General features: G+C 39.5%; 3 protein-coding genes across 7 annotated transcripts; all 3 read left to right on the plus strand.

Moving 5' to 3' along the window:
• The first annotated feature begins 4,042 nt into the window (after positions 1–4,042).
• nfe2l3 (nfe2 like bZIP transcription factor 3) lies at positions 4,043–10,535 on the plus strand. Its single transcript, XM_074686466.1, has 5 exons — positions 4,043–4,947; positions 6,756–6,836; positions 7,281–7,379; positions 7,775–8,240; positions 8,345–10,535. Exons 1-5 carry the CDS (start codon positions 4,432–4,434, stop codon positions 9,112–9,114), a joined length of 1,932 nt encoding a protein of 643 aa, XP_074542567.1. The 5' UTR covers positions 4,043–4,431; the 3' UTR covers positions 9,115–10,535.
• Positions 10,536–10,937: 402 nt separating this feature from the next.
• cbx3a (chromobox homolog 3a (HP1 gamma homolog, Drosophila)) lies at positions 10,938–17,973 on the plus strand. 3 transcript variants are annotated; one of them, XM_074686469.1, is made up of 5 exons: positions 10,938–11,074; positions 11,908–12,061; positions 12,278–12,434; positions 15,093–15,187; positions 15,553–17,973. In XM_074686469.1, the coding sequence occupies exons 2-5, from the start codon at positions 11,916–11,918 to the stop codon at positions 15,677–15,679; spliced, it is 525 nt and encodes a 174-aa protein (XP_074542570.1). In that variant the 5' UTR covers positions 10,938–11,074; positions 11,908–11,915; the 3' UTR covers positions 15,680–17,973. The 3 variants fall into 3 exon arrangements, with proteins under 3 accessions (XP_074542570.1, XP_074542569.1, XP_074542568.1); XM_074686468.1 differs by having other exon boundaries at positions 10,982–11,290; XM_074686467.1 differs by having other exon boundaries at positions 10,989–11,225; positions 15,553–16,525.
• A 2,898-nt stretch (positions 17,974–20,871) lies between these two features.
• Positions 20,872–24,171, plus strand: snx10a (sorting nexin 10a). Of its 3 annotated transcripts, none has more exons than XM_074686999.1 (7): positions 20,872–21,216; positions 22,668–22,715; positions 22,878–22,964; positions 23,049–23,149; positions 23,229–23,327; positions 23,517–23,717; positions 23,802–24,171. In XM_074686999.1, exons 2-7 carry the CDS (start codon positions 22,677–22,679, stop codon positions 23,938–23,940), a joined length of 666 nt encoding a protein of 221 aa, XP_074543100.1. In that variant the 5' UTR covers positions 20,872–21,216; positions 22,668–22,676; the 3' UTR covers positions 23,941–24,171. The 3 variants fall into 3 exon arrangements, with proteins under 3 accessions (XP_074543100.1, XP_074543098.1, XP_074543099.1); XM_074686997.1 differs by having other exon boundaries at positions 20,874–21,216; positions 23,799–24,162; XM_074686998.1 differs by lacking the exon at positions 20,872–21,216 and adding an exon at positions 21,695–21,717 and having other exon boundaries at positions 23,799–24,162.
• Positions 24,172–24,593: the final 422 nt, after the last annotated feature.

Here is a 24,593-nt window from a genome sequence, read left to right on the forward strand (position 1 = left end):
CAGCTCAATTTGCAGTGAAAGAGCCCAGGGTGAAATTGCTTCCATATGCCTCCGCTGCGGGGCGCCACAGAGTCTGCCAGGACGGCCACATAAAGTTTTATGTTGATTTACGCACTGTGATTGGCTGATGAAGCGTGGATGGGCGCGACAACGGGGAGCCAATAGAGAGGCAGGTTGGGTGATTCGTTCCTTGATTGGCTGGGTGAGGATGTCAATCAAGCAGCGGAGGGGTCTGGACGCAGAGAACGGCCAGTCTGTTGTTTTCCTCTCTGGAGGACAGAGCTCCGCTAGAAACATACACACACACTCACACAGCAGGACATCACAGACCCTGCACAAGACCGTGCGATCACATTTATAGTCATTAGGCTGAATAAAGAAATTAAACTAAATACTCTTTAGTATTTTTTTCACCTTTACCTTTTTTTTTTTTTTGAAAAATTATTTTTAAATGTTAAATTGAATAGTTGCCCTAATTCAATTTCAACGTTTTTATCATAATAAAACGCCTCCAAAAATAATGAAAATTTGATCTTTCACTATAGAGTTAAACGACAGGATGAATTTTGTATTTATTTTTTTAGTTGCTAGAATAATAGAAGGGATTTTATTAATAGTGGGAACAAATGATCATATTTTCTTTAAACAGAGAAGATGATTTAAATTGTGCTTTTTGTTTTACATAAACAAGAATCACATGTCCTCTCAAATGTGGCAGTTGTTAAACTAAGCCTACTGCTGAATAGATTTTAAATTAACAATTGTTAAGGGCTCTTTGAATTTTTTTTTTAAAATAAATGTGAGTCACTGTTAAGTATCTTAAATCCAAAAATATTCTGAAAAAACATTGAATTATAAAGGCTTTTTTCAAAGAAAAAAAAAAGTTCTGTTTTCATTTTTTAGATTTTATTTACCCTTATACAGATTCTATTTATGTCTTCAGACCAATGACTGGTGCAGCTGTATACATGTCTCCTGCAGAATAACATATGGAAGGCCATCAGAATAGATTAATGTATTTCATTGTATCTAATTCAGGTTCAGTCAGACATGGAAGTTTTAGCCTCCCTGTCAAACGGATGTAGCACAACTAGAAAATACAAGAAGCAGTAAAAGTATGTTTTTAAAAACTCAATTTGAAGTAAGCTTGCGATGATTATGGCCTTTTTCTGATATAAGACTCCATTGAGGGCATGATTCTAAGTACGAGCTTATACCTTCATTCAAAAGATAAAGAACAGTAAAGCAAGATAAATACAAATTAAATGCATTGAAGTCACCTCGTTTTCCCTCGAGTTCCCATAAGTCTGTGCGGCTTTAAAACTATAATGCGCATGCGCCTTCGCCTCGCTCGCATCATCTATAATTCCACCAATCAGCGTCGTCCTCAGAGGGGTACGTGGGGTTGATTTAAGAGCTCGCCCCTAATAAATCTGTCAGAACTTCACAAAGTTGATTTAAATGTGTTTCACATCGTTATGAAAATACTTGTGGATTAATCTGATGGCTGCGTGTTGGCGTCACATCAATCGGAGCAGATTACTCTTCACAGCTTTTTTAAAGCGACGCGATTTGGAGCGTTTAGATTCTGGATTTGTCGATGTGTAAAGCCAGCATGGGGCGGACCGCAAGTGTCACTAGTTATATTTAAAGGGGAGTTAGTGTAGCTCTGCGAGCCTCGAGTGTAGCGCGTAAACAGCTCGGGACTTAATGGGAAAGTTTTTCTCAGAGATGGGCTGTACAATTCAGATAGGCCTATACAAGTGGGAAGTTGTTCGAGTGTGAATGTATCATTATTCAATCCGTTCTGTAGCGTAACAATGCTGCAACAGCAAACTTAACTCTTTGATGATGTAACACACAGGAGATAAGCCTTTAGCGAGTTTGACTTGTCTACACTGGATTTGTGCCTGTGGTCTGTTGCGGGGCTCAGCTGTCTGCTGCTGACAGAGACAATGACTATTGAACTTGCTGTGTCGAGCCACTACTTGAGGCTACTTAGTTGTTCATTTAATTGAGGGATGAGTGTCTGAACGATCTTGTAATGTATCAGTATCTGTAGACCAGTTTCATTAGGATCACTGTACCTCAATGCAAAAATGGATAAATAATAACAATCAGCATCCCACAAAAAAAAAATAAAAAAAAAACTTTGTATTTAAAAAAAAAAAAGTTCATCACGTCTTCTGTGATATGGGGCATATCTTTTGTCCTGTTTCTACTGCAGACAGCTGACAGAAGAATAGTGAACATTTCAAAATGCATCCCAAAATGTAATCTATCATGCATTATTGAATTAATTTTATGTTGTTTAATTGTTGACATGTTGACATTTTTTAAAAGTAGCCGATTTCATTTTAAAGGGAGAGGTGCTTTAATTTGCTCATGCAAAGGTCAGTCTGTTATCAGTTTACTTTACCATTTTCTACCGGCAGGGGTCGCAAGTGGACCAGCTCTCAAACTTCCCAATGTCCATTTGGTTTCAGCCATAGACAGTAGAGTTTTATAGTCTCGGCAGAGCCCACTGATGGCATAGTGATAGTCCATCCCTGGGACTTTTAGTGTGAATTGAATCTTGATGCCTCGGGAAGTCTGTGCCAACAGCTGAAACAGCATAAAGAAACAGTAAAGAAATATTTGATTTTTTTGTAAGTCAACCAATCATATGTGTCTAAAATAACAATCAACATTAGGGGTAACACTACCTTGCTTCACTAGTTAAGTTTCATTTGCTATTCTTTTGACACATATTTATTTTGAGGTTGTTACCATTTTGTTTTATATTTTTCACCCTGAAATAATAAAGGCTGTACATTAGTGGCATTAACACATTTATACAGATGAGAAAAAACAAGTCCAGAAATAAATATGCCGACTTATACTTGACACATTTAAACTACTCTTGTGGATATATCTGCATTACCACTTGAATATAGTTTTGACCATGCCCAGTCTTAACACTCAAACATTTGAATAGATCAGAGATCTTCTTTTATAAATAGATATGTGTGTTTAGTGTATTTCAATGTGTATCTTCATAATTTCATAATAAAGGTTATGAATGCTGCAACTGGTGTCTGCTTTTAATCCAGTGCATGTGTTCTGGTCCTGTTATTCACATCATAGTTTCCCCTGATCACAACACTGGCTTTGGATAGCAAAGACCTTGGGTAACAAGATAAAGCAAACACGTGTGATCCTGCACTCAGAGGGTTAGGAGGTCTGACTGCTTCAGAGCTACAAGATAAGTTAAGAGTACAGGAGCTTGTATAAGGATCAAATACAAAACACCCTGTACAGTAAAATAACCAACGTTTTGGGATAGACTGTTTTGTGTGTAAGGAAAAAACTAACTATGTCACATGACTAACAACATGATCAGCAGTTATTATGTAACAGTGATTTAAGGGAAACAATGCTATATAAAGCATTTATTTTTTTTATATCTATTTATTTTTTACTTATTTCATTTAGTATTTTTATTGTGATCAAAAGTTACGTGTCCCTACCACAAGCAGTCACATAATTTTAAAACTGGTACGGGTATAGCTACTTTAATTTTGTGTTGTTTTAATCCACCACAATCCACAGTCGTTTAGTACACACTACGATCATCCTACCATCCGATTTCTCCTGCTCAGGGGGTTTATGCTGTGGTTCAACAAGTTCAAACTGTAATTCAACAGCTTACCAGTAGGCCACATATGGCACAAATGCAGGTCAGTAGCACAAACATCCCGGAACTACTGATTGTCCATGCTCCTGGGACATTTCATTGGGTAAATGTACAGTTGGGTTTTTCAAACAGCTGGCAAAAGAAGATTTTTCTCCTTTGAATGCGATTCAGAACATGTCTATCATTCCGAAGTTTCACAAGTTTGGTTTCTTTGGATGTTAATTTAAATACAGGAGTTAAGTGGTGCTGGAAGGGAACACGACGATTCTTTACTCCCATTGGTCAATATGACAACTGACACTTTTGCCGTCCAATCACATACTGGTGCTGTCAAAGCTCTGGTCCAATCTAGGACAGCTATGCAAATCTTGAAACGAAGTTCCCCAGCAGCAGCAGCACTCTCTGGTGACAGCATTTAGCCCATGAGATGTTTCATTTTCTGTTTAATTTTCAACGTCGATAACGCTCTGGTTGCAGGTGTCACCAACGAAAATCTAACGCGCTCAAAGGGAAATAAGGGAAACGATTTCGCCATGTGTATGCTACGGAGTTTCCGTTAACCGGTAATTAAAGCAGATAGCTTAGAGCTAATAGCTAGCATAGCTGCCTAACGATTTCGCCGGTACAGGCGGACCTCTTTGTCTGACAGGGGAAGGCGTGCTCTTTTGTTCGGCTTTTCCCTTTGTCCGATCGGGAAAGAGGAACTGTTGGGTCAGGATTTCACATTTATCTGCAGCTCTGAAAGTATTTAGAAAATGCAAATCGCCAAAAAGTACCTCACAGAAGGTCTGATTCAGTTAACAATCTTACTTAGTTTGATTGGAGTTCGTGTTGATATCGACAGCTACTTAAGCGGCTACTACTCGCCTCTAATAGAGATTAACTTGGGTCCAAGCTCAGCCTACACCCAGACACCCTTTCATAGTTTGAGAGACAATCTTGACGGGTACAGTGTTCACCCTAAATGTCCTGAATTGGACCACTTTTTTGCAAGTCGCCGGCTGTTAGATGAGGTGAGAAACCTTGGCTCTCCGCGGTTCCCCACTCAGCTGAACGCATGGCTGGTGCACCAGGTGTCTGCCACAGACAAGGCTGACTGCGGGCCTTCAACCAGCAACAACACTGACACCAGCTCGGGGTTAGAAAGCTCCGGGGATGAGGCCAGAGGTGACAGTGAACACCTGCCTGACAGAGGCCAAGATGTGAGCCAAACAGACCCTGAACTGGGATCAGGGCCTTGCACCACTGGAGCCTGCGGGTTTCTTAAAGAGGCAAGTACATGCGTGGGATGTAACAAAGTTTGACAGATCTTGCCTATCATTCTTATATAAGAGAAAAAGAGACTGACTGAAACGATAGAGCGCAACATCATATTTGTTGATGAACTGGAACAAAACTTCCTCAATGTTAAGCAGAGCAGCTAATGCTATCAGTTGCTAACTAGCAGCACCAGCCCATGTTATACAATGATGGGTGTCAATCCAGGCAGTAACTTATTACACAGTTGTTTCCTGCTGAACCAGGAAACAAGACAACATAATTTGAAAACCTGTGGACTATCATGCCTTGTGCATTCACTTTCACTTTAACTGGCTCCACCAGTGCCTGGTCACATTTAAACTCAGAGATTAACTTTTTGCCCTGTTACATCAGAGCTCTCCCATTGATTATGAAAACATGGCAACTAACAAAAGTTTAGGTAGTTAAATGAGTAACTTATAGAGCCAGTTATCAGGAAGTATTCTATGTGTAGCATTAAGTATGCAACCGTCTGCTGCACCTGTCACACTTAGCTGTGGAGCCTGTCACATTAAGCCCTCTCTAAAGAGTCAGCACTGAAGAATTAACATGTAAGACCCTAATGAGACCAGTGTGACCACACAGCTGTTCATGTATTTGCCAACAGGTTCTACTACTTTACTTTTAAAAGATGTTTGAAAACTACTTTTTCATATTATGTGTTGCCATCATTTGTGTCTTGTGAAGGCTCTTAATTACCATCACACCCACACCTTTTATTCAATCTGATCAGTGATCCAGTTTTTCTTGCTCAGGGTAGAAACAGCTGTTCAGTGTATGTTATGACCTGAAGGCAGTTGATATTGCCGTTTGTGTAACTATATCCCCTTTCTTCAGACTCAGCTGCCAGCTGTGGGCCTTGAGATGTGGAGAAGTGAGGCTTAAACCCACACCCTGTTTGCTTACACAAAAGCGGTGGTCCATACTTGAACACTGCTGCCTCCCAGGGTTCTTATTTACAGGGATAATGTGCTATTGACACATCTTTTCTTCTTTTCTTCTACTTTGTTAAATGTGTAATAGTTTACTGGCCTTTGGGAAAAAGTGTTCTGGAAATACAGTGAGTCAAAAGACAGGAGTACAGCTCTGACATTTGAGAGTGAAGGATCAATAATTATCTTTATTAACTCAGCCTTCTGTCTCTGATAATGCCATATTAGTACATGGGGACAAGCACAGACAGAACCTCAGCAAATCTGGGCTGGTAAACGTTACTGTAAGTTGATTTTTTGTGCCTCTGGCATTAACGTAGAAACCAATTCAGCTGTAATTTTCCTTTGAAAAGGGGTAGAATTGATTTCTTTCATCATTAGGAAATGGAAAAACAAGTTTTATCCCCAGTGACAGCTGGTGACTTAAAGGTAGGACATGGTGTACCAGGGCTTGTCTAACAACTTCTAACAGGGTCAGGTTGTCCCAGTAAAAGTTACTCCCCAAACTGTTACTCAAGTAAAAAATCAAAAGTTTCAGTATTGTGTATAAACACACATTTGTAAGAAATAAAAATACATTTCAAAGGTCTAGACAGCAGTTTGCGGGGTCAAAAAGAAGTCAGACTTACATATAATCTGTTCAGGTAAACTCTATTACCCTCCCGAGTCACAACAACTGCTCATTAACAAAGCTTTTACCTGACAGAACAGAAGCGTAATCCTCTCCTAAGATTGTCTGCAAAGGTTGGATTCGGGTCAGCTAACTGAGACAAAACTATCTTTGGTTGTCACGTTAACAGTTTTCTTCTTTCTGCTTTCTCCCCGGTCCTCTGTCTTTCTACAACCAGGAGTGTGATGTTAAAGTTAAAGAAGAGGAAGAGCCAGCCCCACTCACTCAGCTGGCCCACAGCTCTACTCTAGAAAATGAGGTACTACCCGTGTTTGACACAGTGGGTTTCACACTGCAGCAATGTTACAATGGTCTTCATCTTCTGAAAGTAACTGTACTGTTTTATAACTAAGAGTTCACACCATTGTTGGACAAGTCTGTCCCAAAATATTTCTTATATTATTTCTTATTTGGTTTTTACTATTTTTGGACAATTTACATTTTTGATAACAGGTTACCTAATTTCAGCCTCAAATTGTATATTTACTTCATTGCTGATACTGCACCATCTGGATGACAGTGTTGTTAAAGTAACACCGTATTAAGATCATATTAATATACAGTAATCACTCTTTGTCTCAAATATTAAGACTTTGTGTTTAAGTTCTTATTGCTTATTGTACAAGGGCAAACAAGAAATTTGGTTAACAGTAAAAGCTAACTCTGTCTGTCTACTTACATATTTTATTTTAATCTATTACAGAATCTGCTTGAAGGTATCACTGCACTCAACCCTCCCCCTGCCATTGATATCGACCAGCAATGGAGCAACTTACTCTCTCTTTCCTTTTCGGACCTTGATGTAAGTTTGCTGCTAATTTTCATTACACATGCCAAAGAAATAATTTCATATTGAAAATGTTGTTTCACATTTTAAGCAAGAACAAAGATCTGCAAAGAAGAAAGGCTGTCCCTGCCTTTAACTTCTGAGAGTTTAAATTGATTTGCTGTTAAACACAAAGTGTGGATGTATTCTATGCTTTTATAAATGACTAGAAAAGCAAATATTTGATAGAGGAAAATCAGCTGACTTGGCTATTTTGATTCAAATTATTAAATTAAAGGGACAACCTCACAAGAAGAGAATCTTTGTATTGGTTTGATGAGTGTTTTGTGTCAGTAGTGATCAAAATACTGTGGTATATCCTCAAAAATTGCATGCTCTTAAGTTTGAGTCAAAACAAATGTCTTGTGCAGGATCTGGACCCTCTTGTTACTGGGCGTCTGTCAGACATGGACACAGACATCACCAGCGCCATCAGCCAGGATGTCAGCCTGCATGATGCCATGGTAACAAGTGCTGCAGCTTTTGGTACACTGTCTGAAAGAGCTGAGCCCAGACTGGCTACCCAACAACGAAGAGCCCTCTCCCGACAAGAATCTACCAGCTCTGCACACTCAGATGCGTTGCCTGGGATGGCACTGGGCCTGGCTGCTCTTCCCTTTGCCTCAGTCTGTAATTTAACTGGAAATGGCGCACTGGGTGGCTGTCTGGATGAGGCAGTGTTTGACCAGATCAATCAGCTGGGTTTAGAAGGCCTGGACACCATGGACATCCAGCTGATGCACTGCCTTGAGGATCTAGACCCACAGGCTTTGGAGGACATGGACTCAGACTCAGGTCTCTCACTGGAGAGTAGCTCTGGAGGTCCAGTTTCCCCAGGTTGGTTTATATTTCCACTAATACTGTTAGAGGAAGTGTTTATACTTAAAAAGTATAGAAACAGTACAGCATTCATACTAATGACTGACTCCTTGCTTATGCAGACTCATCAGAGATGTCCTCATCATCTAGTTCATACTGTGAAGATGAGGGTGGAGCTACGGGCTACAGCAGCGAGGTGGACTCTGTCCCCCCAAAAAGCATCACAGACTATGACACAACATGGTCACCTGCAGATCCGAGTGAGAATGTATGGCATGATCACAGCTACTCTTCTCCTGCTCTCTTTAACCCACCACCAGTCACACTTCCCCACAAAGGGGTCAAAGAGGAGCCTCTCAGCGACGATGAAGGCCCATTTTTGGACGAAAGGGATCTGAGTCGTGACGAGCTCCGAGCCCGTGCCATGTGCATCCCTTTCTCCGTCCTGCAGATTGTCAACATGCCTGTGGAGGAGTTCTTGGAGGTCCTTGATGGCCATGGCTTCTCCCCTGAACAGGTGACCCTGCTGAGGGACATCCGCAGGCGGGGGAAGAACAAACTAGCAGCACAGAACTGCCGCAAACGCAAGCTGGATGCCATCACAGGGCTTCAGGAGGAGGTGGAAATGTTACAAGCAGAAAGAAACAGGTTGCTGAGGGAGAAACAGCTAACAGCTAAAACCATGGGTGCTGTGGGCCAGCAGATCAAGCAGCTGACCAGAGACGTCCTGGCCAGGCTGAGGGATGAATCGGGGCAGCCCCTGAACCCAGAAAGATTCACCCTGCAGTGCGGGGCAAATGGAAGGGTTGTAGTTCAGCCAGTGAGACGGCCTGCTGTCTCCACGTCCACTGGAAACAAACCAGACAAAAGGAAGAAGGAGAAGAAGCAGTGATGCAGTATTTCTAAATTGGACTTTGGTTTTTGAGTATTCCTGAACTTATTTGCCTGACTCTGGTTTTGGGATCTCCTCTTCTGTAAAAGTGGGTGTGGATTCACCGCTGTTGGGAGCCTAAATTGGCAAAGCTGCAAAAAGAAAAGATACTTTGGACTTAAAAGAAGAATAATATTTGTAAATAAAACTTCTCATGGGAAAATGTAGCTTACACACTGGACACTCTTTGCTCAGTAAAGATGCACAAAGCATCCTGGGGCGGTTGAAGGGAAGAGCTCAGTTGCTGGTGATACCAGTTTCTCTTTGTGCCTGTTAACTTTAAAATGACAAGTGTTACCTTTAACAGACAAACATAGTCAACCAGACATGTCTGAAGTCAACATGGCCCACATTGTGACAGTTACCAGATAGAGATCTTGGTGGAGGCCTCTATGTGTTTGCTTCTGTGTAATCTTGAGCCTGCTCAGTATAAGGAGGAGGTCAACCTTCATATTTATTTAAGTGTCTGACGTTCCTGAAATGCTGTTGTGCATTGTGGGACCATTAAGGGCAGTATCTCCTTTTCACAAGTTTCAGGTTTAAAAAAATGGTATGAATATTTGGACATCACCTAATTAAAGTTTACAGATTTCTTTACGGTATTTGAGGGCATGTTGTATTTCATCGAAATATTGGATTTTGTTGTTTACTTTATGTCTTGATTACATAAATATACCAATGATTAAACAAGGCCTTAAATTTGCATTGAAGAAGTGTTTTGGATATTGTGTGTTTATATGATTCACACATTTTCACGACACAAAAAGGCACAACCATTATTTCAGTTTTCCTTTCCATTTGTTTGTTTTGCTGTTTAAGCACAATTTTGCTCAACCCTTTCATTTCAATCATTCGGGAGTTTTTGCAAGATTATATTCTACCTCACAGTTTAGTTTTTGTGCAAAAGTTTTTCAAAAAAGACAAAAGCCTTTTTGGGGAGCCAAACTGCAGTCATTTTATAAACATTTTTAATAATTTAGTGACTCTAAAACAGACTTTTACATCCAGTTGCTGAAAAAAAACAATCAACATCTAAGGTATAAGATAAGAGTTTGTTTTTCATAAAATTGAGTTTTTTTCAAGAGTTGAATAAAATATTGAGTACAAGTTGTTAGCTTATCCAATGCGCACCACTTTGTAAAGCCAAGTGAGTGAGTTAAGTGTAAGAACGGTGGATAAAAGTGAAGAGTGTGACTCATTATTTTATTTAATCTCATTTTTGTAAGTCCCTCAAAAAATTGTATTTAATTTCCTGGTTTGACTAAGTTTACTTTTCTGTCTGTATAAATTTCCATCTGTTTTTCTATGTTGCTGGGGGCAAATTGTTTTGTTTTTTTGATTGCATGGTGATTGTTGAGTGATGTTAAAATAATTTTGCTTAAGGGTTTTGAAATGCACTTGCAGACATTGTTTCTTTTCTGGTTTAAAAAAAAAGAAAAATAAACAAGATGCTCTAACTCCTGTGCCACTGTTTAGCAGAGCCTCTCTAGTTTGAAGCTTAAGAAACCCTGAACCCTGGCATACAGACCATGCTTATATTTTACTCAGTTACTACAGGAAAACATATGCAAACCAACTTTGTCATCCTGGAGAGGTTAGAAAATCAATTTAGTTCATATGTATAGGACAACTAGATATTTTGTGTTGTCTTGACATATATGTGTAATGCCTTAAAATGCTTCCTTCACAGTTTTATAGCCACACTCGATGGATAATGTGCCGAAGAGCGTTCAAAGGAAGGCTGTAACAACAGCATCCACACGAAAGGCAGTGTCGAAGGGAAAAGCGCGTTTTCCTTCCAGGCACCCGTAGACAACCGTCGGTTTTGGCGCCCGCCCAGTGTTGCAGACAAGAGATAAAGCACAGGTTGACCGCGTGGTAAAGAAGAGTCATCAGGAGAGCGACGTCCCTTGTTTTCGGGGTGTGTGCACAAACTTCACCGGGAGCGCTACTACTGTGTGCAACTCGGTGTTTATTCTGTTGCATATCCAAAACGATCGAGAGGGAGGAAGCTGTATTTTTTTTTCTATCAGCTGGACTACGAGTCAGGCAAAGCAGTTTGAGCAGAAAGAGTGAGGCACAACGTTCCCAAAAACAGTGTTAACAAACCTTAGCTATAACGTTAAAACCTGTTCACGTGAGTACATTATCGGTATGCTAACATGTACCACTGTAATGGATCTGCATACTTAACCATCAGCTAGCTTCACGTAAATGTGCTCATTGTATGATTTAGTTCTGTTATTCAGGCCTCCAAATATGGTTTGAGGTATTTTAACTATATATCGACCGGTATGACGTTATCTGTAGCATGCTTTAGCGAATGCAAATGCAGTTAAGATTTTTCATGCTTTCGTTTCTTTGTTGCACATGCATCATCAAAAACGACTGATCGCAAGTTGCTCCGTCTAGTTTAAGAAATTCTGTGAAACACTCGAGCCTGGAAGTGTATCAGCTCATGTTAGAGCTAGCATGCATGCTAATCCGCCCAACGCCTCCTCATACATAGCGGATTGAATGCCCCCGTTTTATGATGATCTTTTCGATTTGCACCCACGTTTTGGTTAGCATCAGCACCTGCTGCAGTGTTATTAAATGTGACTACTGATTAGTTAAACCAATGATATCAAATGTGTCGATGTACCCTTTCCCTTCATCATCATCTGGAGGAGCTCAGTGGCTTCTTGTGTTAACTCGTTTCTTTTCATTCATAGTTACTGCGTTAGCTAATGCTCTCTCTGTGTCTCTCTGTAGTGAATAACATGGGCAAGAAGCAAAATATGAAGGCCAAGAAGGACACACCGGAGACTCAGGAAGAACCTGAGGAGTTTGTTGTGGAAAAAGTGCTTGACCAGCGTATTGTCAACGGGAAAGTAGAGTTCTTCCTGAAGTGGAAAGGATTTACAGAGTGAGTTGCTGCGACACCTGGCCCCTGCTGAGCTGGAAGTGCTTCCCTGGTATGGGGTTGTGCTATGCTTTTGTTTATAGCCATTTATTTGCATGATGTATCTGCTTATCTGGCTCAAAGTTAATGACTTTATTTACATCCATTTAGATGGAAGTTGGTGTTGAAAGTGTGGCTTTGAGGTGTTAATGCTGACCTTTCTTCTTCCTGCTGATTTAGTGCAGACAATACCTGGGAGCCAGAGGAGAACCTTGACTGTCCAGAGCTGATTTCAGCATTTTTGGAGGCCCAGAAGAATGTGAAAGAGAAGCCTGCTCCTGTGAAAAGGAAGGCATCGACAGATGAACCTGAGACAGACGCAAAGAAGACAGATGTGGTAGGTTTAATCTGTCACTTAATAAACCACTGCAACCGTACTCAAAATTCAACAGTGAAGGTACATAATGAAGATACTTTTAAACGATAATGAAAATGTAAATCGTTACCTTTCCCATGCATTAGATGATGGATGTTAAGAAGTGGCCTGATATACGTAATCAGCTCAGTTTCTGAAGCAAGCTAGTGAAAAGCAGCCTGTTCATGACTTATTATGTACATTCCTGTGCCATTGCAGGAAAAGATGTAATTGTCATGAACACTCATGTATTGAAGCCTCTTATTGCTCAAATCCTCTTGCAGTTATCACCAACTGTCTGCAGATAAAAAATTCTCTCCTATCTGCACAAGGCTGTTAGCACTGATGCGATGATCATTGTGGCAGTGAGGCTTATATGCAAAAAAGAGAAGTATTTAGTATCTCATAAAATTAGAATTCCATGACAAAATTGTGTAATGTTGACTAATGATGTCACACTTTAACCATCTGGAAACACCTGCAAAGGTTTGCTTTCAGTGGTCTCTCAGCCAGGTTCACTAGGCATCATGGGAAAGACTTTTGACTCGACGATATTCAGAAAGAAGCTGGCAGTGCTGTAACCAAGTGTATTACTTGAAAGTGGAAGAAAAAAAGTGAGGTAGAAAAATATTCACAAGCAACAGAGATAAATCAGGGTGTCCGCCGGGTCTTAAAAAGTATTAAAAGTTGATAAATCAATTATGGGAAAATTAAGGCCCTTAAAAAGTATTAAAAAGTCCTAATTGTAATGTTATGAGGTATTAAATTTTATTGGTGTTCAAGCTTTGACTCCAAAAGTATCCATGAATATTTATTTTCCTCCTTGCAACTGTTACAAACTAACCTGACACGCCAGACAGACAGTTCCATATATCCGCCACAGAAATAGTCCATCTGGTTCAAAAAAAATTTCAGGGTCCGAACCTTCAAAAATAACCACACCTGGTGATTGGACGATCATTTTGCTCGTCACACTCATCACAGACCAGCGTGAGGATCTGGAAAAAGCTTTAGCGTCTCAAAATATTTCACTCTAGATCATAAGAGTTTCCTCAAGCCTCCTGAGAAAATTTCCTGGACTTTTGATGACCTGGGATCTTTGATTCCTACGATTTAGAAAAAAGCTTCTCCTGATCTCAGTTGTTTTGGAACAAATTTTCTTTTTTAAAATCACCTTTTTACTGGATACTACGCAATGAGATAAGGTATTTATCAATACTGTTGTTTGAGACGTGACAACAAGCAAAGTTGTAATTTTGTGAGGCGCGGGCTATATGTATCGCTAGCAGCCCAACCTATCCGTAGGCTAATGTGACAACAAACTCAGTTTGTACTGTAGTTTAGTAGCCATCCGTATGTATTTTGTGCAAGTTGGCCTGAAATAACTGTTACTTGTTGTGGTAATGGGAATGTCAATTAACCTGCCTTTAGTTTCATTTATACTTTCAAGCTTTATTCCTTCTCAGCTTATCTAATTTATGTTAAAATGAAAACTACAATCATCAAAGATTGGTTGCTAACAGCAGCTTAAAGTCGCAGTAAGGTCTTAAAAAGGTATTGAATTTCACCTCAGGATTTCAGCATATACCCTGTAAATGCAACCTTGAGAGAGTTGTCCTAAAAAAAAACAATTTGGGGGAACTTGACATGGAGTGGAACTGAGGCTTGAGTCAGTGCATGAAGAGCTACCACACACTTTCACATGAAGGAGTTTGTCAACAACTGTTGCATTTCTCATGCCAAGCCACTCCTGTTCCTCACCTGGGCTAGAGGGAAAAGGAACTGGATGATTGCTTAGTGGTCCAAAGTCCTCTCTTCAGATGAAAGGTTTTTTTTTTTTACATTTCTACACTTGGGAATCAAGGACCCAGAGTCTGGAGGAGGAGTGAAGAAGCTGCTTGAAGTCCTCTGTAAAGTTTCCACAGTCAGTGATGATTTGGGGTGCAATGTCATCACGGTAGCTGTTGCTTTAATGTCTTACTGAAGTCAAGAGTCAAGGCAGCTGTTCACCAGGAAATTTGAGAGAACTCCATACTTCTTTCTGCTCACAAGCTTTATGAAGTTTATTTTCAGAGACACACCAGACCTGTTAAAACAGATGAGCTCAAGGCTACTATTGGGCTGCCTGGGCCTCTGTGACACCTCAGCGGGGCCAAAGGCTGAGCAGCTCCATGTCACTCCACATTGATGCTGTAATTCATGCAAAAGGAAAATGGGTGCATATTAATGGACCTGCTTTTCAGAAGGCCAATGTTTCCTGATTAAAGATCCTTTTATAATTATCCCATGTAGGAGTCAAATTTTAAGTGATATGTCAGGTTTTCATTAACTGTACATAATAATCATCCCAATCAAAAAAATAATAAATAATAGGGGTGCTGGTATAAAAGACACTATTAATTACAATCAATCCTGTCTTTGATGATCCTGTTTGCTTTAGTTGGACAGTAAGAGGCATTAAGCATGAGTTTCAGTCTACTTCATAACCAGCTAATAATTATTTGGTGCTTTAATATGCATTAAATACTAAAGAAATTGAACAATTTTGGCTACTGAAAATAATAATACTAACAACAACTGAGAAATCTACATGGACCAAGTTACTTGTGTTTGACCTTGCTCTGTTGTCACCATCTACAGGCTGAGAAGCCACGGGGCTTTGCCAGGAATCTTGAACCAGAACGGATCATTGGTGCAACAGACAGCAGTGGGGAGTTAATGTTCTTGATGAAATGGTGAATATAAAATTAGATTATCTTGTCTTTGCCTAGCTCACATGTTTTCATTAAAGTGTGTGTGTGTGTGTGTGTGTGTGTGTGTGTGTGTGTGTGTGTGTGTGTGTGTGTGTGTGTGTGTGTGTGTGTGTGTGTGTGTGTGTGTGTGTGTGTGTGTGTGTGTGTGTGTGTGTGTGTGTGTGTGTGTCTTAGATTTTAAAAACTTTATTTCTTGCTATGACAGTTGTGCTGTAGTTGTTTTATCAAAGAGAAACAGACCTAACGTTGAGTGGCCCCTGTTTAATATTAATTTCATTTTTAGTAAACACTCACTTGATGTAATAGATAATGGATATATTTTTTTCCTCTTCCTTTGTTTTCTTCAGGAAAGATTCAGATGAAGCAGATTTGGTCCCTGCCCGTGAGGCTAACACCCGCTGCCCTCAGGTGGTCATTTCTTTCTATGAGGAGAGGCTGACATGGCACGCCTGTCCAGAGGATGAAGCCCAGTAGTACTTTCTCTTGGTTCTGCGGTTCCTTGCACCACCTCTTCCCTTTTCCTCAGGACTGAATTGTCTCCTCTGGCTTGCCTTCTAGTTTTAGTGACTTAGATATGTTTTGGAGACATTTTAATCTTCCCATTGTGCAGCAGTCAAGGAGAGCTGTGCTCTTGTACATATGAGCTGAATGAATTGTTAAGTGAGCAGGCGATGGCTTTGTGACCTTTATGTCTTCCGGTAGCATTTTTTTTAATGTGCTGGAAGTATAGTTTCAGTATACTCTTTAACAGAACTTTTTAGATCTATATTAATAAACTGATGAATTGTGTACAAACTAAATTGTTAAATTGTTGACTGCCTGGATTACCATCAGAATCAATCTCCTGCATGAGTAGGTTTTTGTCTTTTACACTTGTTCTACTGTTTTGTTTCAAAAGTGAATTTTGTATAATCAGCTTGTAAATATAATTTGAAGTCCCAATAAAGGTTTTATGTGACCAAAATACTCCACTTTGAACTGTGCAGTCAGAAAGGTAGTCCTAGAATATAAAGACAGGCTAGAAAAGAGGCTGGGTCTGGATTTTGAATGTAATTTTTTATCTTTCCTGAACTGATCAAAGGTGGAAATGTAAAACAAAGTGTGCATATCAGCATGACTAAATAGTGTTTTATAGTGCATCATCTATGACAATGGATTCCTATTGTATTTGACTGTTCAGGTCAGGGAGTCTTACGATGATTTGACAGGATGTTTTGAAAGCATTTCTCAGCTGACTGAGGAGTTCAACTCAAGCTTTGAACTGACACGAGTCATTTTCTTCTTTTGTATCCTGCATGCAAGTGGGTCAGACCCTCTTTTAGAATAAACCTGCTTCAGTTCTGAAGAGCTGAGTCACGATGAGTCCAGTGAAAATCATTTGTTTGCACTGAAGCAGACGCTGAGAACACAAAACAACAAAGTCTTAGTTTGTTACAGTGAAATTGTGTATACTGAGCATGGGAAAACCTGCACTCTGTATACTCCTGCTTCGCATCTGCTCACGCTGTCTATATCAAATCTGGCTGTTTGTTAGATTAAGAGGTATATTAATTGTTCTTGGTAAGTTTGCAAACTTTAAAATACTTTAAATTTCTTTGGACATTTCTTTGGAGGAGTGATCAGCAGATAGATAGAAGCTTTATTCTCATTGTATATGATACAACTAAGACTCTTTTGGCAGCATCTCTCACTAGCAGCAACAAGATAAAAATAAAGTGAAAAAATCAAATGTTTACATGAACAGGTCTTAAAATCTATAAAATAGACATAAAATACAAATAAATTAATAGACTGTGCAAGTCAGTTTGGGCTTTTTGGCAGTTGCCCGGTTGACTGGGGGATAATATTTGTGTGTGTGCGCCTATGTGGTGGTGGGGTGGGGAGGAGGTCCCCACCACCACCCAGGTGTCTCACCCAGGATGTGTCACCAGATGGCAGGACTTTACAGCAGTTGCGTAAAGTCTTGTGACTGGCATTAGAGCATTGGACATGGACTTTAGACCTTGGTGCGTCTGTGGATGATGTTTCTAAGGCAACAGGTTTATTTTAGGTTTTCATTGAGGGGGGAAAAAAACCTGTGATATCGCCAAACAACTAAAGTAACAGCTGGCAATCCTTCTCTCACCAAACGGTTCCAAAAAGGAACAATGAATGAACCCACTGTTCTTCTAATTTTAGTGCCAACAGTGTTAACGGGACCACTGCAGTGGTAACAGCCCCACATTAAGTTTTCTCTTTAAGTGGGATTTAGAGTTTAACAGCTGAAAAACAGTGAAGAAAATCCTACTCTTGTGGAATGATGATGGTGTTGTAGAGCAGTGGTTCTCAAATGTGCACCCTTGGGGGTACGCAAGATTCAAAGATGGATATTCAAAAAATAGCGACCAAGCAAAATTCCTTTATCACCATTTATTTAATCAATGTTTGAATCCAATATAAGTTTATGTTCAAAATTTAATATCATTTTCAATAAACACTAAGAGAACAGTGCTATGTTCTTTGTTTCCATCCAAAACTGCTTTGTGTTTGTTAGGGGTACTTGGCCAAAAAAAATCAATGCCATCAGTGGGGTCCACCTTTCACTTTTTTGTTTGAGTTGAAAAACCCAAGATGCAGGTACATGTAAACATCTTCCAGCAGCTCCTCTCACATTTCATTCATCTTTGGACTGGTACGCTTGATTAAATCAAACCTCTTATCAGTGCAGCACAGTCACTCTCTGTATGCAAATCTCTGAACCTCTGAGCACAAATGACACCTGTACGACAGAACAAAAGTTGACACAGAAACACACACTTGCAGTTACAAAGTTCATTATTGTCAGTATTAGTGTTTTATGTATGTATATTTGTATATGACTGAAAGTTACTAAATAAACTTGAGCTTCAAGCTGAAATCTTGGTGTGGATGTGGTATGTATGAAGCAAAACAAAACAAAAGTTTTATCATGGATTGGGACAGTAACTGGATGAACATCTCAGACTGAACTACTACATTGTAATCTTTCAAACTGTTTGAACAGCATGTTGGTTGTCTGTATTCCAACTCACAGACCTCCTCCCTGTGTCAGTATTTTTTTACTCAGCACTTTTTCTATCACACTAATCAGCCATAACCAGACAAACAGATTATCTAAGAGCTTTAAACCAAAGGAAAACTCTCCTCATGTAGCCAAACATGATAACTGAAAGTGAATAGAAGCCACTAAAAGACCTCCTATTGCTGACATGACTGAAGATAAGGAGCCCCTCTATATGCAAATGAGTTAAGTTTTGCCTCCTGCAGACCTGGGTCAGAGGCACCACAGTATTTATTAAAGGTCACAGGAGCTGTGTTTAATTCAGTCTTTGGTTGGGGAGTTCGGAATAGACCTCTTCGGGCCAAGGTATTAACTTTCATATTTCACTTTTTAATCGCAGATGTAATGTCAAGAATTTAACGCTGGTGATGTTGATATTGTTCTTTTCATAGTGTGTTTTTTCAGTTTGGTCTGGTTAGAAATTTAAATGTTACTGAGAAAATCATATTTTTATACAACTGAGTGACAGAGTAAAAGCTAATGATTGAACTTCTGTCAGTGTGTATATTGGATGCCCAGACAGCTTTGCTAGTGTATGATTGAAATGGTTAAAATACTTGTAAAAATCCTGCGAGTCGTTTGATTGGGCGTTAATACGATGATCACCAAATATCCCTAAATCCTCTTTCGACCTGTTGCTGCTTAACTGTTTCATTTGCAGTAACCTCTTTTTCTCTATGGGAAATGCTTACTCTGCCTGTGCAGAGTCAAAAAGGTACCTCAACAATGGACGGCACTTTGCATTGCTGCAAAAATCCCTGAGCATTTTTGAAATCCACAGATTATAATCAGAGTATTATTCTACTTTGTGTCAGGTTGGTTGATGACCTGAGCCACACTTGTTTTTCTCACATTTTAGCCATAGAGAGCTGGGAAAAGACACATAGAAACTTATTTTGTATTTAATCTCACGTCTTTTCCGATCCGCATGTGAAAATTATTGTTGTGGAAGTTACACTGTCAGAAAGTGAACTGGAGGAGACAGGGTCAATAAGTGCCAGGTACTTGATAAGAAAGAATTATTTCCTTTGATAATAATACATTAGCTAGAGCCAGGATTTTAAAAAGAATAAGGTCATGGTTCACACAGAATAATAAATCAGCCAGGGGCTACCGTATTACACGGTATATAACAAGACTGGGATTTTTGGGGAAATTTGGCTCACGTTTAAATATAAGGACTCTTTTACACTGTGTGCTATACCACCCAAAGACAGTGTTGGACTGGATACCAGCTTGGCTGTGAACTGCTTGCAGGCCTGAGATCTCAAGCCTAGAGTGAAGATATTCACAGAGCTGTGCTGATATTAAGTATAACAGTATGACTTGGGGTGTGATATTGTTTCCTATTTAACATTTTATATATAATAGCTCTACAAGCAGCACCAGGTTAAAACTCTGCATTCAGCATGACTCAGACTGAAACGTCACCTGTTGTCTTGCTGCTTTTTCTGTTTCTACAAATCATGAGCTTGATGGCATTATCACCTAGGTCATATTTCAAAAGTTTTAGAAAAGAAGAAAACACACGGTTTTTTTATGTAGATTTATTATTTTTATACCAATCTCTAATATTCTGTTTATATCATCTATATTATTATTGTTGACTTATTTTGTTTACATTTCTTTCACTCAGGCAATGATGCTATGGAGCTCACAAATTTTAATCTAAATGTGTATAATATATGACTCAGGCAATAATGCTGTGAGGCTAACAACATTACCACAGACGACTTACCGTGTAACCTGTACATTTCTCTGTATGTTTTGACTGACCGTCACCATGGTATGATTGATCAACTTGGACAAAGACTGTGTTTTGTAATGTTGGTTACAGTCAGCTATATGTAGAGAGATACACACATACACAAGAGTCCAAGTGATGTTGTACTCTGTATCAGCAGGCACAGGTCATGTATCTTGTCCAATAAAATCACTTAGCTTCACAGATATATGACAGACAGTACAGATGACTGCCACATCATAATGTATTGTTATTTGAAATACCCTCCAATGATTGGTTCGACAAGTTGTGGGAGTCACAAACATTTTTTTTAATCAAGCATGTTAAAAGTATATTACCAATTCAATTGAACTGTGTTTTGAACATCATTTAGAATTCTTCATTCTGTCCATATCCAAATGATTCTTTAATTTTAAAACTTGTTGAGGTTTGAGAAATACTGGACATTGCAGGTCAGGATATTGACTTCACTTCAGATGTGTATTAGTTTAAAGCAGTTTTAATAAGTTGTTTTTTGCCATTAGCATGGGGGGTATTCATATGGGGAGTATTTTTCCAGTAATACCCAAAGGACAAAGATTTTGTTCACAGATCAACACAAAGTATCTGACTTAAGAGGTAGTTTGTAAACCCTCTGACTTATCTTTTGGCTTTGGCTAGTAGTACTAAAAACAGAGTGATTAATTCAAGGGTGCAACAGCTTCATTGTTTTCAATCAACTGCCTTTTGGTTTTTACCTTTTGCTTAACTTTGCTGAACAGTCACCCTGACTTCACACTGCATCACTCTTATTATCCCGCCTCCTCCCACCAGGTGAAACCGTTTTAACTGATGACGTCCCCTGAAATAATTAACGAGAGGAGCACATGTTGGACACCGCTAACAAATTTGCCTGAACCATTATCCCTCTGTGAAGCTCGCCTTAAAATCAAATATATTTTTTATCGACTTTTTAATTTGGGTTTAATTTATAGCGACATTGTTTTCCCTGAGCAGAGAAGGCGTGCACTGTTCGAGGGGCAGAGGTCACACTGAGCCGCAGCAGTTTGTATTAGCAAACAGCTTCAGCAGCAGCACTAAGTAGTTCAGTCCAGGGCAGCGCGAGCCTCGAGCCACACCGCTGAGCTGCTCGTGGTGGTTTTCCAAACGCCACGGTGGGCCACAGCTCCTGTCGTGAGAACGGTCAAGGTAGGAGGAAGAACTCGGGCTGAATCAGTCAGTCGAGCTCCAAGAGTGTCCAGCAGTTGGAGAAGACGTTAGTTTTAGGGTTGCTTTTTCATGCTGTAATTTTTGCAGGAGATATTTTCCTAATAACTCTTGGAATAGTACTAATTTTATGTAACACTGTTATTTAAAAAAATCTTCAAAGACACTAATCCTGAATCCTTAAGATGGCTAGTCGAAATGATGCCTTTCCAAATTGCTTTTCAACCCCTTGAAGTCGGCACGTTGTATTTTTCACTCCTCTGCTCAGGTAAAAGAAGAAAAAACGTTTTGTTGGAGCTACTTTTTATGGTTGCCCCCTTATCACGGTCATATTTTATGTTTCACAAATGTTGGCTGCTTAAAAATGAGCTTATAGAATCCTTATGTTGAAAGGTCAGATGTTTTCTACTGTCTCTGGTTTCTAAAGGACTTTGTTTGTTGCCTTATTGACACCCTTTGCTTGAACACGACCCCTGTAAACAGGTTTGCAGTTAGCCCTCTCTATCTATCTGCCATCACTTATTTTGTGGTGTTACACTTATTGTCTTACATTGTTTTTATGTGTTGGACAAATTGTCATACAGACTAAGGTACATGTATTTCACATTTGAACTAGGTCTGTATTGTGATTGTGTTTAACATTGCACAGTTAACTCATTGCAAAGGATGTTGGCTACTGTAAGCAGATGTAAACATTTGTGTGCCTGTCTCTCAGGCTGTGAGGTGAGCAAACAGGAAGACAAGTGAACTTCATGCTGCTACTAAAAATCAGCCTCAGTGTTTGTCTTTTACTCCCAAGTCATATTAGGTTTGTGTTGTGTTGATATGGCAAGGGAAGTAGGGTGGAGCAATGTGATTAATTACTTTTTCTAAGTCCAAATAACTGTATTTTTTTTTATCCGTTATAATCATCTTCTCGTGTTGACACTCATCCAAGAGAAATCGTGTTTGGAAACTTTTTTTCCTGGCCAGTTACAACCTTGCAGCTGCCCATCAGTACAATCAGCTTTATTAATTCAGCGAATGGTAAAGTAGCTGGCTGACCTCTCAAATGCAAAAAATGCTTTTTAATGGTTCCAGCCTGTATTTGCGTGCATGTGTCGGTCCTTATTAAGGTTCCCCTAAGCCTTCTCAAGCTAAGTCCTCCATCTTTTCCCATTCTTTTATGCTACATCAGCTCTAAATGTCTCCCTTTTTGAGTTTTCAGAGCATTAATCCGCAGCCAGGCATGTGTTTTGCAAAACAGATCTAGCTTTAAAAAAGTGGACTTTGACTGCTGGAATGGTTACTTTAAAATTAATCCATCTTTTTATTTTATAACTGTTTTTCCAAAATGCTCTTACTCCCATATCTGTAACTACTAATTTTACTTTTTCTATTTTACTTTTTTTTTATTCACTTCAACTAAATGTGTCTGTCTCTTTCCATGGCAGGTGTTCGTGATGAGTATGGACAGTCTTCTGGACAGTCTGTCAAAAACCGTAAGTAGTCAAGCTACATCTCTTCCAGTCAGCTTATTGTCCCTGTGACAGAAATTTTGGTGATCTTAAACTATTGGAAATATGCATTAACCCTTTTTTCTGAAATTGAATACCAGATAACACTTGAACATGACATTTCTGAATTTTGTTTTTATTTCAAAGGAGTTCATCAGTATTTGTGTTCGGGACCCCAGGCTTGTAAAAGATGACTTCTGGCACACGCACATTGACTATGAGATCTGTGTACATGTAAGCACTTGTAAAAACCCGCTCATTTTCCTGTTTTACATTATTATTTTGAAGCATTTCAGTTCACTCTATCTGTTTTCTTAGACAAACAGCTTGTGTTTCCGAAAGAAGACTTCCTGTGTAAGGCGGCGTTACAGTGAGTTTGTTTGGCTGAGAAATTGTCTGGAGCAGAATGCCCTGATCATGTGAGTTTTTAATAAAAGGTCATGTTTCAATTTATTACAGTATTGCATTAGTGCTTAATTTTTGTTGCTGCACATGCAGAAAATTACCCAAGTTGCCACCCTGGAACCCCTTCATCAGTATGAGGAACAAGGACCAGGTTTCCCACAGGATGCAGGGCCTGCAGGACTTCTTAGAATAGTGAGTGGCTGTGCAACAAGAACAATGGCTGTAATTGAATAATAGTATTGCCACCTAGTGGTATCACTCAAATTCCACCTGACAGATTTTTATCTGTATTATGTGAAGAAATAATACACAGAGCGGGATCTGTCAAACCTTGTTAAACACTATTTCAGATGTCATCATGTAACCGCCTTTCTTCTCCAGTGTTCTTCATTCACCTCTGCTGCTATCGGACAGTCGACTTCATCTGTTCCTCCAGTCCAACCTGAACATGAGGAGGATGGAGAGGTGTGCTCGGGGTAAGACAAGGTACACGGTGGCTGAGGCCATCCAGCGCACCAGCTGCAACAGCTACGTCAGCAGGCTGGAGGAGAAGTCGTCCTCCTGTGACTCTGACTGTGAAAGGTAGGCTTCAGATGGAGGGACTTATTTATTCAAAAGGAAAACAAAGTTATGATTTCTAATATGACTCTTTTCCTACCTCAGCAGCTCTTCATCATCAGGCTTTGGAATGAGCGTCGACACTCCACCCCGTGGAAGTCCCCTCTCCTTCTTTGAGTCCTCTGACAGAGACCCAGAGCTGTGCAGCTGTCATTCACAGACCCAAACCCCGTTCAGTGCGTCCTGAAGCACAACAGTTTTATCTGAACGTCTCTTTATTTGTTACTTGGTGGGGCTCTTGCTTTTCTTAATCTATCTACAAAAAGCAAAATCCTTTGTTTTACTGTTATCAGAGGTGTTCTAAGATCTTTTTTTGTTTTATTTACTTTAATTTTCTTTAAGAGCATTACAGTGGTTATTTAATTCAGAGTGCCCCAAAATATACCCTTGTTTTAAACTGTATTGTAAACTTAAATTTATAATGAGTTCTTAAATATTTACCTGGATATTTTTATTTGCATGGATGCTGTGCAGTGGGTGGTGAATGTGTATTTGAATGACCACATATTTTAGAAAAATGTTTGAGAATACTTCTATGATTTGTTAACGATAAATAAATAGATTTTTTATATAAAGAAGACTTGCATCTTTGCTCAAATCCTTTTTAACGATTGCATTAAAATACTGCTGACTTTTTTTCAGCTGCACTTTGATATGTAGTTAGATTTGAAGTGCAGCAGTCATGCATTGTTGTTTTCAGCCCAGTAGAGGGAGTGGAGACATCATAGGACCATGAGTAAATGCAGTAGAGAGATGGAGGTCTGTAGTGCTGATAGTGGAGACTGAAACTGTTTTATAAAAGCTGATTGGGACAAATTTATGATTTTAGTCACAGGCTGT

Source organism: Halichoeres trimaculatus, unplaced genomic scaffold (assembly GCF_033239565.1).
Source record: "Halichoeres trimaculatus isolate MK-OKI-2021-1 unplaced genomic scaffold, fHalTri1.1 fHalTri1_scaffold_14, whole genome shotgun sequence".
Taxonomy (NCBI): domain Eukaryota; kingdom Metazoa; phylum Chordata; class Actinopteri; order Labriformes; family Labridae; genus Halichoeres; species Halichoeres trimaculatus.